General features: G+C 42.9%; 1 protein-coding gene across 1 annotated transcript in view; it reads right to left on the reverse strand.

Moving 5' to 3' along the window:
- The window catches only part of Asb7 (ankyrin repeat and SOCS box containing 7), a 33,891-nt gene that overhangs the window by 1,473 nt on the left and 13,021 nt on the right, over positions 1-19,397 (reverse strand). The window contains exon 5 of the mRNA XM_042698574.1: positions 7,388-7,993. Coding sequence (XP_042554508.1) covers positions 7,388-7,993 — 606 coding nt within the window. The remainder of the gene's footprint in view (positions 1-7,387; positions 7,994-19,397) is intronic.

A 19,397-nucleotide genomic window follows, 5' to 3' on the forward strand; every position in this document is an offset into this window, starting at 1 on the left:
ACAAACCACAAGCAAAATTCAATAATGCTTGAATATTTGGCGTTACATATGGTGTGCTATTTTATTAAGTGGCGATAATAATAATAGTAATAACAATGAAACTGATTCATCGTGTCCTCTGTGCAATGCACTGTTCTAAGCTCTTGACATACTCCCTCTCTTTTAATCAATTTATGAGGACAGTACTTTGATCAGCACCCCCATTTTACTGACACTCTCCGAGAGCTGAAGTAATAACTAAGTTAACCAGATGCCAGATTTCAGTGGCTTTCCACAACATTTTGGTCTTACAATCTCTTCATGCTTAAAAAAAAAAAAAAAAAAAAAAGATTGAGGAATTAAAGGAAGCTGGATGTGGGCTGCATCTCTGAATAATGATCATAAACGAAATTAAAACAAAAAAAATCAAACTCATTTCAAAGAAGTTCCAGGAATAAATCCATTGCTTGTTAAATGAACACACTAGTCTAAAAAATAAGTTTTCTACAAAACCAGCCCTCCCCCGCCCAAAGAAAAAAATCTGGTGAGAGGAATGAGATCCTTTTCACATTTCTGCAGTGCTTCCTAATGTCTGGCCGAAGATAGCTGAAATTTCTCAGGTGTTTGTGCATTTAGTCTGGTGAACAAATCACATCAACTCAGTGCTAAAAAAGTCCACTTAACCCTCAGGAGAAAAGCAATGAGAAACAGACACATCATGTCTTAGCAGGACTAAGGAAATCACTAGGACTCTTCACAGGTACCCTAAAAGATATAAGGGGCCCCTGAGGCACTCAAGGCCACAGGCTGAGTGTCGTCCTTCTTAGGACTCTTGCTGGTTCTCAATTCTAGAAGGCCACCTCAGGTTCGCCATCACAGAGCCCAGAGTGCCTTTCCTTAAGTCTCTGCAGTTACGTATTGGGAGATGCTCCATTTACATATTCAGGGCTTCTTCCTCCACGTGACATGTGACATGGTCCACAAGGGCGGGTCCTGTCTGACTCCCTTGTCCCACATAAACCAGTCGTCTGACTTAAGTCCTCAACAAGTATTAATTGAGCCACTGAAGACTTAAGCTTAAGAGTATCAAACCACCAATGCACTGCAAAACATGCCAACAGCAAGTAGTTTCTTAATCCGTTTTAAATTATTCTCCATCACTATTCGTGGAATACTCCTTTAGGATTTACCATAGTCATCATTCAGTACATGCTTACAGAATTTAATCAGCAAATCCAAACTAGGATAGCAATGAGATGTGATTAAGAATCTGATTTTCTTGGGAGACAGTGAACAAATGGGGTGATGTTGCCCAAAAGAAAATTCCCAAAGGAAATGCAGCCCTTACCTGACATAAAATGAACCCCTCTGTACATCATCTTAAGAATAAGTTTTTTCCCAAAAATCTGATTTTCCTAATAAATGGCAGGTTTATATGAATTAGATGTGATTCTTTTTCTTCTTCTTTCCTCGGGGGAGTAGGGGTTAAAGAATTTGATTTTCCTAATAGAAGGCAGGTTCTTTTCAACTATAATTTTAACAAAATGAACCACCAGAGAAACCAGATGAGGCTAAGTTGACATATATTAAGTACCTAGGCATGTTTAAATGAAAACATATTGTCAACTAAGTGGTTGAAAAATAAAATTATCAGAATTTGCTGAGCTAAGGTTACAAGGAGGAAACGAAAGGTTATGTACTGGTGGAAATCTTCTGAAAGGTCTTGCTTAGTGGCCTCTGTTCTTCTCCAAACAAAACCAAAATATCTCCCAGTCCTGGTGCCTGCTGCTTGGTATCCATGGTCCCTTACCGTTTCGTGAGTGGAGTACTCGACTCGTGTGAGATCAATCGGTTATGTCCCATCACGACATAACTGATTCCCCGGCCGTTAGTATTTCCTGACTTCTGTAATTTAGTGGTTTAAAACGATAGAAGATTCTTTTACGTATTTTACATCTAGGCTCCGTGCAGTGTTTTCTAGAGCTGGCTTCTCCCTCTGCAACATGGCTCACTTCAGATGCCTGGGTAGTTAGTCCTGGCTGGGCGCTCAGTCAGTACTGTCCAGGTCTAACTACTGGAATGCTTTTCTCAGTGGATCCTGGGGGCCTGAAATACACCGGAATGCTTGGCTCAAGGGTGCTGTGGTCCTCCTTAAATATTTGGGGTGGGGGGGTAATGGGATCTTTCAAAGATTTCCTGACCCTCTGTAGCAACTGTCTGAAGAATTATCTTTAATGATAGATATATCATAGTGATTAATAATCATCACCCCTGGAGCCAGACTGCCTGGGTTTGGCTTCTGGCCCTAGCCCTACTCCTTATAATCTGTATGATCTTGGCTGACATACTGAGCCTCCTGCCTTGGTTTCCTCATAAAACCAGCACCCACCTCAAAGGTTTCTCAAGCACGAAATAAAGTTAATTCTGGTACAGTACTGAGAATGGAGTCACGCAAGAATGTTTTAAAATATTAATTGCCAAGCAGTTGTATGGATGTTTACTTTCTGTTACCAGAAAAGCAGAGAGCCTCCTGCCTCAGGGAAGAACTGTGATTTTCCATTATGACAGCAGGGAAAACACGGCCTGACAGCTACGGAGGGCCTGGTCATCCAGGATCAGGAAAACAGTCCAGACCCATGGATGGGCACTATATTCTGTCAATCATTACAAGAAAACAACCGGGCAGAGACTGTTTAACAGCATAAAAACTGTTCAGTGTGCTGGGTGCCGGTGGCTCACGCCTGTAATCCTAGCTACTCAGAAGGCAGAGATCTGAGGATCCTGGTTCAAAGCCAGCTCTGGCAGGAAAGTCCGTGAGACACTCTTATCTTCAATAAACCACTCAGAAAACCAGAAGTGGCGCTGTGGCTCAAGTGGTAGAGCGCTCACCTTGAGCCAAAGAGCTAAGGGACAGCGCCCAAGCCCAGAGTTCAAGCCCCATGACCAACTCAAAAAACCCACAAAAAAACAAAAAACTGTTCAGTGATGCAGTGAAGGTTGGAATGATAGGTTCTCCATTTACATAGATTTAACTATTTGTCCTGTTTTATGCTAGCACTGTTGAATTAACAGCAGGACAAAAAAAATACAAGAGGAATAAGGAAGGACCAAATTATTTTAAGTGCTATTAGCAGATGAGCTCAGAATTCTTTTCCCAGGAATGGCAGTGTAGAAGTATTCCTCAAAGGTGTCCTTATTTCTTTTGCTTTTCAGTCCTGGGGTTTGAACTCAGGGCCTGGGTGTTGTCCTTGAGTTTTTTCTTATTGCTATTCAAGGCTACTACCCTACCACTTGAATCACAGCTCTAATTCTGTTTCTTTTTTTTTGGTGGTTCACTGGAGCTAAGAGTCTCATAGACTTTCCCGTCTGAGCTGGCTTTCAAATTGCAATCCTCAGAGATCTCAGCCTCTTAAGCAGCTAGGATGACAGGTATGAGCCACTGGTACCTGGCTTTGTTTTTTGTTTTGTAAGACTAAATCTTGTTATATAGCCAAGACTGGCCTCCAAACCGTCATCCGCCTGTCTCAACCTCCAGGGTAGAAGCATTACAGACTTGTGCCACCACTCGGGGCTTAATGCATCATTCAAGCATTTAGCGTGTGCCTTCTACACAATCCATAGAACACTGTCCCAGAGATTAAAAGGGCAAGAAAAAAAGGGAGAGGGAAGAGGAGAAGGCACAGAAAGCACCAGGGAAAGACTGCGGAAGAATCAATACAAATGCACACACTAGCATTTCAGGAAATTAGGTCTTGCCCTGTAAAGCAACAGCCACTTGGTCCATGGGATTATAACATGGGAAACGTAGGGAACATCTCCCCTAGAAAGTATAATTTGGGGGATGCAGGGAAAAAGAAGTCTTCAGGCTCATGAACTGCAATGGAAATTACCTCACAGTTCAAAGGGCTGTCAGATTTCCCGTTTTGCAAAAGCAGCCAATCATTACTAATAATTGGGCTGGTATAAAACAGGAAATCAGCTTTTGAAGGGTCTGTGTTAGGAAAAAATTCCAAAATGAGGGCTAGCAGCAAAATTAAAAACAAAATTTAAATCTCCTAACCACCCTCTCTTTGATGTCAGTGCCATGCTTTTTTTTATGATAGGATAAATTTATTTATTTGGATAAAAATGTTTGGATTCACAAAAATAAAGACAAAACATTTCAGGACAGCCAAAGTGAATGGCATGAGATCGAGGCGCCCCGGAGATGGCTTTGGGCAAGGGGAGACTGCCGAAGGCAGCCAGAGTGCCAAGAAAGAAGGTTTAGCCCACTCTGGGCTGCTCTCCACGCTGGACTGTTACTCCAGACCCTTGCCATCACAGGTCAACATCTGGAATGTTCCACATCTGGTGTCAACAACACCTCCCTTTGTTTTATCTCAGCTTCCCATAGTAAAATCCTACCAGGAACACACTTTGCTCCTTTGCTCTTGCCTCTGATTCCCTTCTCTGGGACTTTGTATAAAAGTACTTTAAACAAACCTTACTTCATAGGACGTAGGACCAAAGGCAATTTCTAGCTCCCCTTAAAAACAGAAATCATGGTATTCTCTTGGAGTCCAAATTTATAGAGTATTAGACTTTGACATTTGTCCACTGGCTCCAATTTTTCCATAGGCAAATGAGTTCTTAGATCTTAACATTTGTGTTGAGCCAAACAAAACCATACATGGCTTACTATCAAATGACAAGAAATCTCTAGATGCTGACATTAGAGACAGAAGAGTGAAAATATTACAAAAGGAGCCAGGCCCTGGTTGCTCACACCTGTAATAGTTAGCTATTCAGGAGGCTGAGATCTGAGGATCACAGTTTGAAACCAGCCTGGACAGGAAAGTCCATGACACTCTTACCTCCAAGGAGCCACCAAAAAGCCAGAAGTGGAGCTGTGGCTCAAGTGGAAAAGCTTGAGCAAAAAAGCTCATGGACCATACCCAAGCCCTGAGTTCAAGCCCCAGAACCAGCACAAAATTATAAATAAACAGCAAATACTACAAAAGTGCATGAAATAACCTGTCAAATAACCCTACAGTCTGGTGTAATTTGACTTAAAACTGTGTGCTTTTTGTTTATAAAAGGGCACTCTGGTAAGACTATACTATTGTTGTCTGGGGAAATCAATCATCAAAACCAGGCAGGAGCCAGTGGCTGACACTTGGAATCCTAGCTAGCTACCCAGGAGGCTGAGATCTGAGGATCCCAGATTGAAGCCAGCTGGGGCAGGAAAGTCTATCAGACTCTCATCTCCAATTAACTGCAAACCCTGCTCCCCTCCTCCCACACACACCCAGAACTGGAGTTATGGCTCAAGTGGTAGAGTGCTAGCCTTGAGTGAAAAGGCTCAGGGACAGTGCCCAGACTCCACAGTTAAAGACTCAGTTACCACAACAATCAAAAAGTAAGCTTATGCTGGAGGTATAGCTCAAAAGTGGTACAGAACCCTGCAGGCAAGCCTTTGGGTTCAAACCCTAGTAAGTCCACAATTAAAAAAAGAATCACAGAGTGTTACATTATGTTATAGGGTCACCCTGTCAGCAAACTACCCCACAGAACAATCCAAGAAGCACTGGAAAGGTGCAGAGTAGGTCAGGTCAATTGATGATGAGACTGATTGTGTTTCCAACTGCCTGCACAGCACAGCCGTTGCTGCACGGGCTTGATCTCAGGCAAGACCAGTCTGTTTTGCTTTCTTCCATCAGTTCTTATTTTTACATTTTTATTTAGCTATTGGTGAAGTTTAAATTACTTAAAAATTCTCATCTTTAAATTTTCTTTAAGTATTTATTTAGGCAAGTCCTCTTTCTACAACTGATAAACTTCTAACCCTAAAGTTGCTGATGTTGTTTTTTTAAAAGGTTTGAAGTCTTGTTTTCAAGATTTTGTTTCTGCAAACTAAAAAAAACAACCAAACCCATGATACCTATTGCTAAAATCTAAATAAAAACATATTTCTGGTTACTATGATATTTATAAAATATTATTTTTATACATCTGTGACTGATGTTCTAGAAATCAACCAGCTTAAGTACTTGACAGATTAAGTCTCTTGTGAAATAGTTTATACAACTCAACTCCAATCTACTTAAAAGTTTTTTTTGTAGAAATGTGAACCATTTACTTCCTCAAAGCAGAGATGAAAACCGAACCCACCACACCAAAGCCTACTTGTGGTTGATTCCAATCTTTGTGTGTCATCTTCTAGAACACAATCACTGCTTCTGCTCATTCTTGTCAGGGCGTGAAACACAAGCCCAACCAGCTAGCTTATTCTCTGCCCTAAGAACAGTGGAGACCTAGCTAGCTGGGTGTAGGTGATGTGTGACACTGCCTCAGGAGGCTGAGGCAGGAGGATCGGGGAGTGGGGAGGTCAGTTTGGGTTACATAGGAAGAACTACCTCTAAAACAAAACAAAACAAACAATCTGGAGATCTAGACTGAGGACACTGTGTGAAAGAAAGCTAAAGCAGCAAGCTTATTATAATATATGCAACATATGTACACACACACATATATCTGTTCCTTTGTTCCTTTTTTAAGAGTTGCCTGGGGAGAAGAAAGTTGGCCCCCTGGCTGGATTCAGGCTCACCTGCAAGCAGTTTCTTTCCATAGCCTGCAGACCATCAGAGGAAATGTAATCCCAGTGAGAAAGGCAAACACCCCTTTGGTCCTGGTAGGAAAGAATCTGGACCTTGTGGACCCTACCAGGGTCTCCAGGGCCCCTACAAGAACATACTGGGTTGAAGTTCTAAAGCCTGCTTTTAAATCACAAGGAGTAGAAGTAGCTGCTGCCAGGCACTGGTGGCTCATGCCTATAATCATAGATACTCAGGAGAGGCTGAGATCTGAGCATTATATGGGTAGCAAAGTTCTTACCTTCAATTAAACACCAAAAAGCCAGGAGTGGAGCCATGGCTCAAGTGGTAGTAGCCTTGAGCACAAAAGATGAGGAGTAAGTGCCCAGGTCCCGAGTTCAAACCCCAGGACCCCCTGCCCCAACACACACTTCTAGAACATTCTCATAGCTAAGGCATCTAATACCCAGCACTCTCCTGGTAATTCCAATTTCTGAATTCTACGAAAGCCTAGAATGGACATTCTTTTGACCAACAGTAATGGCCATGGGCCAGCATGGATCTTCACTCATTCTGAAAATTCTCCCTTTTGTCTTTACCCCTTTCCTCCCCCACCCCTTACCTTTTTCCCCACTCCCCTCAGTAACACATCTGGATTTAGAACTTTTTCAAAGGCCTTTTCTTTTCTTGATAAATGAGGCATTGCTTACCAGCAGGACTTACAGGAATGACTAATGTCTTGTCATCTTACGTTATAAAAACACCTTAAGCGCCTCCTAAGTTGAAAACTTTTTTTTTTTAAAAAAAAGGTAGTAGGAATAATCATTATTACATACTTGTGACTTCTTGTAAGAAATCCAGACACGGCCGACTACTTCCCGAAATGCTTATTGAAACAGCCAGTGGGGTCTGGCCGTCATAGTTCCTTGTGTTCGTGTCTGCGCCATAGTTATACAACATCCGTGCACACAGAACATCGTCCCGCAGGGCGGACAAGTGCAGAGGAGTCTGCCCGTCCTCTAGGCGCCCCAAGTTTGTGTCTGCTCCTCTCTGAAGGAACATCCGGCAGTAAGAATGGTTGCTTTTGATGACGGCGTATCGCAGCAGGAAACCATTCTGAATGTCAATGTTGGCATTGTGGTCCAGGAGGATTTTCACACAGCTCGACCTCTCACGGATGATGGCGAGCTGAAGGGGGGTGGTACCTTTATCGCTGAGTGGGTCAACCTCGGCCTTGAACTCCAGGAGGAGCCGGACAAACGAGTCCCTACCGTAGTGGGCAGCCACGTGGAGGGGAGTCCAGCCATCGTTGCTTTTTGCATTAATAATGTCACTCCTATATTCCGACTCCAACATCAGGCGCGCGATCCTGGCCCGGCCATGCATGGCTGCGTAATGAAGAGCGGTGAAGCCTCCAATCAGGTCCTTCACCGTGGGGTCAGCTGCAGTCAAAACCAACAGCGAGTGTTAGGGGATGCTCAGATAAAACCACGTGCTCCGCCAGGGAACCCAACATTTTAGCTAGTTCTTGCGTGGAAAAAAAAAAAAAAAGGTAAAGGGATCAAGCGTAAGGAAACACCCTGTCAGGGTAAACCTCAGTTTACCCCGAGACCAGTTCCAAAGGAAAGCAAGTTTCTGTACAGAAATTATTGAGTCTGAGTGAGAGCAGGGGAAAAGACTGACCCAGTGTTTAAGAAAGATAACATACCTAACACAGAGTTTGGACCCCCACCTCTCCCCAGCTCTCAATTTATCCACTGCCTCTGGCTACTCAAATAAGCCTCGGCTCTGTGCGACTGCATGTTTCTTTTTGGTTTTGAATCTTTTGTTTTATTTTTCTCTTGTACTCCTTCTTGGTCTTAAACAGAAGCATGTGTGCCGCACCATCTGCTCCTCTGAATTACGGATGTACTATGGTTTGGCAGACTGTGTTTGTTTTAGGTTTAAGAAAAATAGAGGAAGGTTTTCTGTGGTCTGTTAAATTCCAAAGCATGCGAGATATATGGTAAATGATTGTGATAAATCATGTTTTCGTAAGATTAAAAATGACTCTGAACTCTCTCATTTTTATGTGGTCTTGAGTTTAAGAGACTTAAACAGCACATCATGTGAAAAACTGAGAGAAACCTCAGCACCAGATGAACATTATTTTTTTAAAGAGTTAAAAAAAAAAAAATCTCTTCTAAACTGGGAGAGTATGAAGGAGTGACTTTGTCCAAAAAGAAATGTACTCATTACCTGACTTATGAAACGGTAAACCCTCTGCAAATCGCCTTTATAATAAAATTTTAAAGAAATCAACTGATTTCCATAGAGGGGGAGGAGAACAAGAACTTATAAATTACAAGATTCCTCTCATCCACACATCTCTGTTCCAGACTCGTGCCAAAGGTGAGTTTTCTGCAGCTCCCACAGCTGGCATTCCCCAATGCAGGGGAGGATGGGACAGAACCACACCTTTCGCACTGCACCGCCTCTTCTGGAAAGCCAGCAGTCCAGGGAGAAGCTGACTTGCCACACCTGACTACTAGGATTAAGAATGCTCTCTTCTTAGAAAAGTTGCCACCCTCAATCGTTCATGCAAGAGAAAAAAATCACCGGTGTTTTTCCACCTGCACAAAACTCCTCCAAGTTTAGGCGAGGTAGCCATTTCGTGCTAGAATATACTGTGTAACAGCTGGATTCTCTTAGAGAAGCTTATGAGGCAGAAAATGGTATGTCAAAATATTCATCACACTGTAGAGGGTGAAGATTCTAGGTCAGGAGTTGCTAACAAAACTGCTATTTTTTTAAAAAAAGTAACATTTTTTTAGGTACAATTTATCATCTTAGTTTCTCAAGACATTTAGGATCTGTTGAAATACAGTGGCGATACTGCTTTTATCTGTTCATAGGGAAAATAAGACACCCTCTCGGGGACTTATTTGCCAAGTAACTTTCTTTTCTCCTCATGTAACTTTTGTTTTAAAGGTGGCTTTGCTGCCACCTACTGGAGCAGCACAAACATGACCAGGTAGGTTACACTTCCAACAGCCCATGCCCAGCTCTCAAAATGCTCTAAATAGTTTCATAGACCTCACTTATCCTAAAGCAGACCAAGGGGAGACAGGTGGGAAAGAGAAAAGCTCCCCCTCACTCATTTAATACAATCATTAATCTTGCCAAAGCATCATGTCTAATCTACTCCCAGCCAGTCTTTCCGTATCTGAGTGACTATGAATACCGTCATGGCCGTCCCACCTTGGGGGTGCCAGCCCACTCACCTGCAGCCTGGAACTTGCTCTTAATGGCACTAGCATCTTTGGCTTCCTCTGAAGGCCTTCCTTAGTTCTGCTTACACTCTGGTGCCACACTAAGCTAAGGAAGGACACACTAACACACACAGTGACCATCTGGTTGGTCTTGGTGAAAATCATTCAAATAAATTAACCCGAGAATAAAGTCCGGAAAGAAGGGACATGCGGTAGCAATAGTCCTTGTCCTCCGGAAATTAATGATAAAGTGAGATTGTAAGACATAGGAAGATGGGGGGGGGAAAAAAAACCATGATTTTACAATTAGTATTAACCAAGGCAATCAGAAAGAGATCTCCTTTGTAACAGCCACAGAAACTATGAAGTACCAAGTTCAGTAAGACATGGTTAGAGCATATGCAATCAACTTCTTTAACTAAATTACTTGACTTCAGCTGTCTGCTCAAAATGTCCCTTTACCAAAAAGCCATCCTTGAATACTTACTTCCAACTTATTTTGTCTACTAAATAAAAGACTGTAATGCATATTTATATGGAAACAAAGTGATACTCCTGTGACAAGGATGATTCTTCTTTTCCACAAGTTTTACTGAGGTATAAGCAATCGCAGTCATTTTAAGCAGTTTGGTGGGCTGGGAACTTACAGATACAGTCCCATTACCGCAACCACAGTAACAACACAGAACATTTCAGCCCCAAATTCTCTTCAAGCCTCTTTATAATAAATTTCCTGCCCAGACACTGGGACCCAAGCAAACCACTATCCACAAGAATAAGGCTGACCTTTTCTAGAACTTCACACAAAAGGTATTGTATGTAAACCCTTGTGTTTGACTTAACTTCTCCAAGCATGGAGTTACTGCCATCAGTCCACTGGGGATTGACAATCCATTCCTTCCCATTGTTGAAGACATGGCTACTTTGGAATGTCATGCAATACAGAGCATTGGATTTTGATATTGATTTTTCTCTCCCATCAATAAACAAGTGATTGTGCATGATTTCCAACTTGTGTATTTGAATGGTGTTACTCTGTACATTCATATCTGAATGTTTTTTCAGTTCACCAGGGCAAATACCCAGCAGAGCTTCTAGGTAACATACTCAATATGCATATAACTTTGAAAGAAACTAACCCCAATAGTTTCTCAGTGGCTAGGCTATTTTATTTCCCCATCAGCAATACAGGAGGAGTACCATACTTTAAATTTTACCAATTTTAAAAGTAGCTAATGGTTTGTTGAGCTTTTACAATACAATCCTCAGGTAACTTGTGATAGCTGGATTTGTGTTTTGTGAATTTACTATTCATGTCATTCATTGATCCACTTTTATGAAAATGAGACATTTTTTTATGAGAATTGAAAAGACTTCTTTATAGGATCTGCATACAAACCCTCTTGAAACATGTTTTTTACTCTATTTTATTCTTTGGTTATACAATGGTCAGTTTATGGATACAATGCACCTTGATTGATGCCATCCCTTTCTATGTTTTTAAAATACTCTGATGTTTTTGTTTTATATGCTTTGGGGAGGAGGATATGTGCTAGTCCTAGGTCTTGGACTCATGGCCTAGATGCTGTCTCAACTTTTTTTTTCCCCCCCTCAAGGCTAGTGCTCTACCACTTGAGTGACAGCTCTACTTCCTGGTTTTGGTTTTTGTTTTTGGTGGTTAATTGGAGGTCTTTCCTGCCCAGGCTGGCTTCAAACAATGATCCTCAAATCTCAGCCTCTTGAACAGCTAGGATTTTAAGTGTGAGCCATCAGCACCTGGCACATTTTTATTCTATGTGAATCACATTTTTAATCTTGACTTAATCATACTGTTTTCCTTTTAATGGTTTTTGTGTCCCGTTTTAAGAAAACTGCCCAACAAAAATGTCACAAAGGTGTCTGTTTTCTTCCATACATTTTGTAGTTTAAACTCTTAAACTTAGGTCAGCAGTCTACTCCTAACTTTTGGGTAATGATGTATGTAATGTCAAAGTTCATCACTTTGTAGATATCTACTTGTTTTAGCACATTAAAATGATTCTTTCCCCCAATAACTTACCCTGATGCCTTTGTAGAAAACCCATTTGGAATGCTTAGTGCTCATGGATACTTGTGCATCTACGGAAATGATCGCTCATTTCTTAGGTTTATTCTGTTAATGTGGTAAATTATTCTGAGTGTTAAACCCTGAATTTGGGTTATTATCTGACCATAGAACCATATAGAATGGATGGTCTGGACTGGCACATTATCTCCTGTCCTGAAGTTTTCCTTTCTTCCCATGCCTTTGGCTTCCTCTTAAAGCAATGCAAATCTGTACAGTAGGGAAGGCAGCTCCTTTCTCCAGCTACAGAACTGCTATTTGTTCCTTTAATATTTAAACAAGAGAATTCAGCTGGGCCTAAAACTTTCTTCAGGGCAAGTTTTAATTATGAGCTAAATTTCCTAAATCAATACACGACCAATCAATTGTTCTACTTTCCCCTTAGGTTTTAGAAAGCTGGTGTCTTTCAAGTCAGTCTTCTAAACTGCACCCAGGTGCTGCTCATCATGTTCCGTCTTTTTGCTGTCTATACGATCTGTGCTAGTGTCTCTTTTTCCTTTCTTCAAGATGGTTGTCTTTTCCCATTTTCCCCATCAATCTAGCTGGAGATTTAGTCTTTTCTTAAGCTTGTCAAAAACCAGATTTTGCTTTTTCTTTGCTCTATCAATTTCCTGTATTGTGTGGCCAGATTTAATTACATAGATGACAGTTTTCCTCATTATTTCATTCTTACTTCTGCTTGTGGGTTTCATTTGAGAATACAGAATTGTTCCAATCTAATTCCATTCTCTTTCCTTTCGTCTGTGCTATTACTGCCACCCTTCTGTACTCTAAGCTCCATAATAAATAGTTCAAAAATAATTTTATGCCATTGTCTTGTAGGAGATGAAATAAACCTCAAAAATACCTTTATGTTTTTCACAAAACCACTGACAGAAGGGGGTAACAATACTCGATAGGAAATATACTCGTTACCTTTCTCATGTAAACTGTAACCCCTCTGTACAGTATCTTTACGATAAAATATATATATTAAAAAATAAAAGAATTAAAAATCACGGACAGGTTAAGCGTTCACTAGTAACTACCACCAACTACGATGACACTGCTTTCCTTTTACATGTTTTCTACAGAAATTGTCTATTGTGCTCATGGTCCAATCACTGAACCCTCTCTGTACTTGGGCACAGAACTCCTCGGTTCTTACGTTATATTTAAAGGTGGTGTGGTGTGTGTGTACTAGGGCTTGAACTTAGGGACTGTCCCTTACCTTTCCTGCTCAAGGCTGGCACTCTACCACTGGGCCTCAGTTCTACTTTGGCTTCTGTTTCATTTTAGTGAGTAGTTGAAGATAAAAAGTCTCATGGACTTTCCCTTTAGGGCTGGTTTTATTTTTATTTATTTTTTGTCGGTCGTGGGGCTTGAACTCTGGGCTCGGGCACTGTCCGTCAGCTCGTCAGCTCAAGGCGAGCGCTCTACCGCCTGAGCCACAGCACCACTTCCTGGGGCCGGTTTTAAACTAAGATCCTCAGATCTTAGCCTGCTGAGTAACTGTGATTATAGGTAGGATCGACAAGCTTTTAACATTATGTCCTGGGAATAAATTAGTAGAATTTCATTTGTTGATTTAGCTAAATTGACATGAGTAGGACGGATGTAGCTACTATGCTTAAGGCTCTAATACGTACTTCCAGAGTGCCTTCCCTGATTCCCACCAGTGTGTACACTATGCGTCACCACCTTAGGGACTATCAACTATAAACCCTTTCATTAAAAAAACAAAACCCCCTAAAACCAGCTCTCACCATTTCCCTGCGGACCTCTGGATGTTTCCCTTACCTCTTATTTTCCTGTTGTTCACCAAGGGGATTTTATCTCTTTGCTGGGGGAGGGGGCTGAGCTGCGCATCTCAGGTTCCTCTGGGGATCAGCTCTACCCTGGCCTCCCACAGCCCCAGTCCGACGCCCTCTTCAGGCCAATTTCCAGAAGTGTTGGGTCCAAAGATGAATCAGTGTCCTAAAAGTTGTTTGTGTGTGTGTGTGTGTGTGTGTGTGTGATTTTCTTGAAATACTCAATATCATTTTGGGATATTTTTTTTTGAAAGGTTCAGAATTGGAAAATGAAGATACACTACAATAGGCCTCTTGTAATTCTAACCCCTTGTAACAGATTCCTCCTCAGAAAACCAGGGAAAGTTCCCAGGCAACCATTTATGTTGCAAGTTTTAAATATTATAAAACCCTCTGTTTTCCCTGTTTTGAAGCAAGATGTTAAAAAAAAAAAAAAGCCAACAAAATGTCCCTTAACTCCTCAGGGCAGGCAGGTCTGTACCTCTGCTGTCTAATCCAGGAGTCACATTTGGCTGCCACTCAAACAGTGGCTCACACAGTAGAGTGCTTATCTAGCATGCATGAGGCCTTGAGTTCCATTCCTTGGTACCATATAAACACACACACAAAAGCAAAATTATTAAAAACAAAAACAAAAACACAGGAAGCTGGACACTGGTTGCTCATGTCTGTAATCCTAGCTACTCAGGAGGCTGAGATCTGAGGATCACAGTTCAAAGACAGCCAGGGCAGGAAAGGCCGTGAGACTCATCTCCAATAAACCACCAGAAAACCAGAAGTGGTGCTGTGGCTCAAGTGGTAGAGCATTAGCCTTGAGCTGAGGGACAGTGCCCAGGTCCAGAGTTCAAGCTCCGCCCCTCCCCCCAAGAAATAAGCCAATCAGCAATTGGACTATGAAATGGCTCAATAAAAAACCAACACAGTGGCCCATGTGACTAAGGACTGAATTTCTCTGATTTCATTGACACTTCAATGGCCTGTGCTATGACAGCACATGTGTAGACTGAGCCTGAGCCCCACCCGCTGCATTTGGAATACTGACAATAATAAGTTCTCCATCTCAACTTTGGGCCTCTCCTGCAGTCCCCTCATGCAGCCAAGTCACCCATGGGACCCCGGGAGCTCCAACTTGTGCTAGCTCTGCTTGGCCATTCATCAGCTTAGTTGTACTACGTGGGTGTCCCAGTATAAAAGTGATACACATTGTGAACAGCCTGTGTTAAACACCTATGCCTGACTCCTGAGCTCCATCTGGCTGACCTTCCCCTGCTTCGTTGCTCACGTTTCCCACTGCAATAAATGGTAACTCTTTTCTACCAGCTGCCTGCATTTGTCTTTCTGGTCCATTCACATGTGGTGACCAGGAACTTTCTAGAACACAAATCTGCTTCTTCATTCCTCTCCCAGCTCATCAGTGTCCCCCTGCAACAGATCGTTGGCTATGTCCCGTCACACTCAATACAATCCCCCACCCCACTGAAGACAAGGCCTCAAGTACGTAGACCAGTTCAAGGCTGGCCTTGAATTCACTATGTACAGCCCAAGCTGGTCTCAAGCATCCAATCCTCCTGCTTCAGCTTCCCAAGTGCTGGGATTACAGGCATGTACCACTGAGCATATTAAACTGTTTTTCCCTTGTTCTCCCCTTCCACCTCCTACACTATTATATCCCATGTGTTCATAATGTTCTGTGCCTCCATCTTTCCAGCTTCCCTTGTCTTACATCGCTGAAGAACCCCACTAAAAACTTGCTTTTTAAATCCTTCCCCTCTCCCACCCCATCACCCCCTCTAGAAGGCAGAGTGTTTTTCATGGTACTTAACTTGTTCTGCTGGAATGGACTGGCTCTCTTCCTTACAGACAATACAAGCATGGTTAAGACAATGGTTTGAACCCCGGCTCCACTGTTATCCAGGTAAACCACTTTGGGTAAATTATTTACTGTTCTGTGCCTCTTTTTTTTTAATGCAAAAATGAAAACTTACCACCCACATAGAGTTGATGTGAAGAATCTGAGTATATTAAATGCTCAAGAAATAAGACAATCAGCAATTGGACTATGAAATGCCAGAAGGCTAGCACCAGGTTTGTTTATCCTTGTATCACAGTGTTCACCCCAGGGCCAGGCATACATTATTAGGTACTCAATGATTTACAGTGAACCAAATGACCATCTCCATCTGCAAGTTCTCATTCACACAAACATGCAAACTTGGAAAGGCATGGGGTACGGAGGGGAGGGGAGCTCCCACTTCTTATGAGTCCTTTCTTTCATTTCCCCCATTTGGTGATATTTTTATTTTCCTGATGCTGTCTATGAGCTTCTTTTACTCAAGGCTAGTGCTCTACCACTTGAGCCACAGCTCCATTTGTGGCACTTTACTGGAGGTAAGAGTCTCACAGATTTTCCTGCCCGGGCTAGCTTCAAACTGTAATCCTCCAATTTCAGCCTTCTCAATAGCTAGGATTGATTTGTTGTATGTGTGTGTACACCGGTACACTGGCCTCCCATTCTCTCTTGGCTTCTTCACTCAAGGATGGTGCTCTACCACTTGAATCACATCTCTACTTCTGTCCTTTGGTCGTTAGTTAGAAATAAAGAGTCTCACAGACCTGTGCTGGCTTCTAACTGTAATCCTCAGAGTTTTGTCTCCTAAGTAGGATTACAGGTATGAGCCGCCAGCACTGGCTTTTAATTACTGTGTTTTATGAAAGATCAGTATTATCCCTGTACTGTGGATGACTGATAGCATTTTCTGTCTCTATCCTCATGCAGTCTCTCTACAGAGAGAAAGATATCAGCTAGAAAGCAAGAGTGAATTCACTGATGATTATGACAGGTGCTGTGGAGAGAAGGGGCAGGGGCAGCAGGGTCGTGGCTCTGGGACTGCCTCTGACCTTGTCTAGTCTAGGAGCGAGAGTGGGTCTCCAGGAGAAAGTGGCAACCATGAAGGTTCACGCATACTGCATGGAGGGCTTGAAGCCTGAGCCTCAGGAAACCATGAATGGAGTCTGAAGGGGAATGGATGACATTATTTGGAGACTGGTGGGGAAGAGGCCTGGCTGGACAGCGGGGGCAGTATGATTTGGTGATGTCCAACCCAATGGTCCTGCTGGGGAGCTAGGGTTCTTGGCCTAGGAATGGGGCAGGGCCTCTGGTGAAATGGCATCAAAGTTAGTTACAGGGCAGAATCAACAAGACTTAGCAACGGGTCCTATTAGGGCCAAGGACAAAGGTGTCCACGGTGGCAGCGGGCTGTGCTGCACTGCTGCACACTGTGGTCTGGAGACAGAAGCCAGGACCACATCCCACAAAGAGACTTGTCACAGTGTTTGTTACATGTGGCCCAGGGGAGGGGGAACTCCGCTCCTGTCAGCTCCCACACTGGTTCATAAGATGCCAGCAAAAAGTACTCTGAGTGTCTTTATCTATTAGGATAAAGGGCACAAGTAAAACATGCTAACACCAGGATAAGTGAAAATATCTTTGTTGTTTTAAAAAGATTCCAGAATGAGAACTCAGAAATGGAGACCCATATGCGTGAAGATTCTCTACCTAGCCAAGCAGTGCAGGGCCATGGAGAAGGGAGAGCTGGGCTATTTTATGTGGGGGAAGGGAGGGGAAGTCCTACCTGTACATTTCCTGTTTTATACCAAAAAGCTCTTCAGCACAGACCTACAAAACTGAAGGGTTGCAGAACACTTTAGAAGAAAACAAGAGGCAAGTGCTAACGCTGTAGGGATGCAGCTCTTAAATAGCACACACACAGCCTGCATTAAAAGGGAACGTTCAGGAGGCTGAGATCTGAGGATTGTGGTTCGAAAACCAGCCTGGGCAGGAAAGTCTGTGAGACTCTTCTTTTTTTTTGGTCAGTCTTGGGTCTTGAACTCAGGGCTTGGGCACTGTACCTGTGCTCTTTAGCTCAAGGTGAGCACTCTACCGCTTGAGCCACAGCACCACTTCTGGTTTTCTAGCGGTTTTTATTGGAGATAAGAGTTTCATGGACTTTCCTGCCCGGGCTGCCTTTGAACTGCGATCCTCAGATCTCAGTCTCCTAAGTAGTTAGGATTACAGGTGTGAGCCACCGGCTCCCAGCATGTGAGACTCTTATCTCCAATAAACTACTCAGAAAAAGCCAGAAGCAGCTGTGGTAGAGTGTTAACCTCGAGGAAAAGAAGCTTACAGACAGTACCCAGACCCTGAGTTCAAGCCCCAGGACTGCCCCTGCCCAAAAGGAGCCTTCTGACCAATAAGAGCATCAGTAAGTGAAGCAACTAGGAACTGGGTGACCACAGGGCTAGAAGCCAACAGGGGACAGACATCAGCACCTAAAGCAGGGAAGAAAGACAAGCCCTGTTGTGCAGTGTTGATAACAGAGGCCAGTCTGTGCCATGGGGGAGGGGGCAGGCCACCTGGAGGTCTGCGACCAGCAGAGGTGGAAGGGGGGAGGGGGCACTGCACCCGCCCCACCTGCTCACAGCACAGAAGCAATGACAACTTCCTCAGAGGACAATTTATCAGTACAGAGAAAAACATTTTTTTCTTCACCTGGCAAGGTATTATTCACCTTCTAGGTGTGTAATTCCAGAAAGAAATGCTCCCCTAGGTAAAACCATCTGTGGAGGACATTTCCTCTATGACTGCCTGTAAACAACAATTTAAAATGCCCAACAATAGGACCAAGGGTGACAGCCATACAATGGAATCCAACTAGTTGTCTAGGGACAGGGAACTAAGCTATTAGGGGACAGAAGTCAAGATGCACGAATGATACTAAAAAGGAAGCAGGTATGGAAAACTACCTATGCCCACCTGCAAGGAATACTTGTGCAAGTGACAACAAGTGTGCCAGCTGCAGCCATCGGCAGGGTACAAAAGCAGGTGCTAAGGGGCCTCCCTCACCGACAGTACATATGCTACCTCAAATCTGGAGGTCATACATGCTTACATGCAAGGACCTTCTCAGGAGATCAAATCACCGGAGAAAATTTCATTCTCTCTCAAACACTAAAACAAGGAAATAGCAAAACATAGGATGGTATAGCCCATTAATACCGCATTAAAAGAACCAAGAAAACGTGCATGTATTAATAAGACAAATGAGGTTTCTTCCTGTAGGAATGACGATTTTTAAAATTCATTGTGGTGATAAATAGCCAGCTCTATGAACAGAGTAAAAGTCATTTAACTGTACACTTTAAATGAGTTGGCTATACAGTACATGAATTCTACTCTGTGTGTGTATGTGGGAAGAGGGTAACCAGGGCTCCCAACTAGGGCTAGGGACATGTCAGGCCTCTGTTCTTCCACTCTGCTTCATCCCAGACCCATGATTATCAATAAAGCTGTTTATACACATACACACAAACGCGCATGCGTGCACACAGAATGTATGCATGAATTAATCAACAGGATTTAAAGAAATAAATGAATGGGGTCGAGGGAGTGAAGAATGAAGAGAAGGAGCAGAGGGAGGGAGAGGAGGAAAGATAGGAAGGGAAGGGAGGAAAGATAGGGAGAGGAAGAATGATACAGAGGGAGGGGAAGAGAAGAGGGAGAGAAAAAGAGAACAGAGTTTACTATGACCTGTAAGTCAACTGTGGCTTCCACTGGCTTTTTTCTTTAACCCCCCACTATTGGTTTTTAATCCAAGTTGTACAAAACATAATCACATCCATGGTTTATTTTCTGTGGCTACTT

This window comes from Dipodomys spectabilis, unplaced genomic scaffold (assembly GCF_019054845.1).
Source record: "Dipodomys spectabilis isolate Male_0828 unplaced genomic scaffold, ASM1905484v1 ptg000233l, whole genome shotgun sequence".
NCBI classification, from domain to species: domain Eukaryota; kingdom Metazoa; phylum Chordata; class Mammalia; order Rodentia; family Heteromyidae; genus Dipodomys; species Dipodomys spectabilis.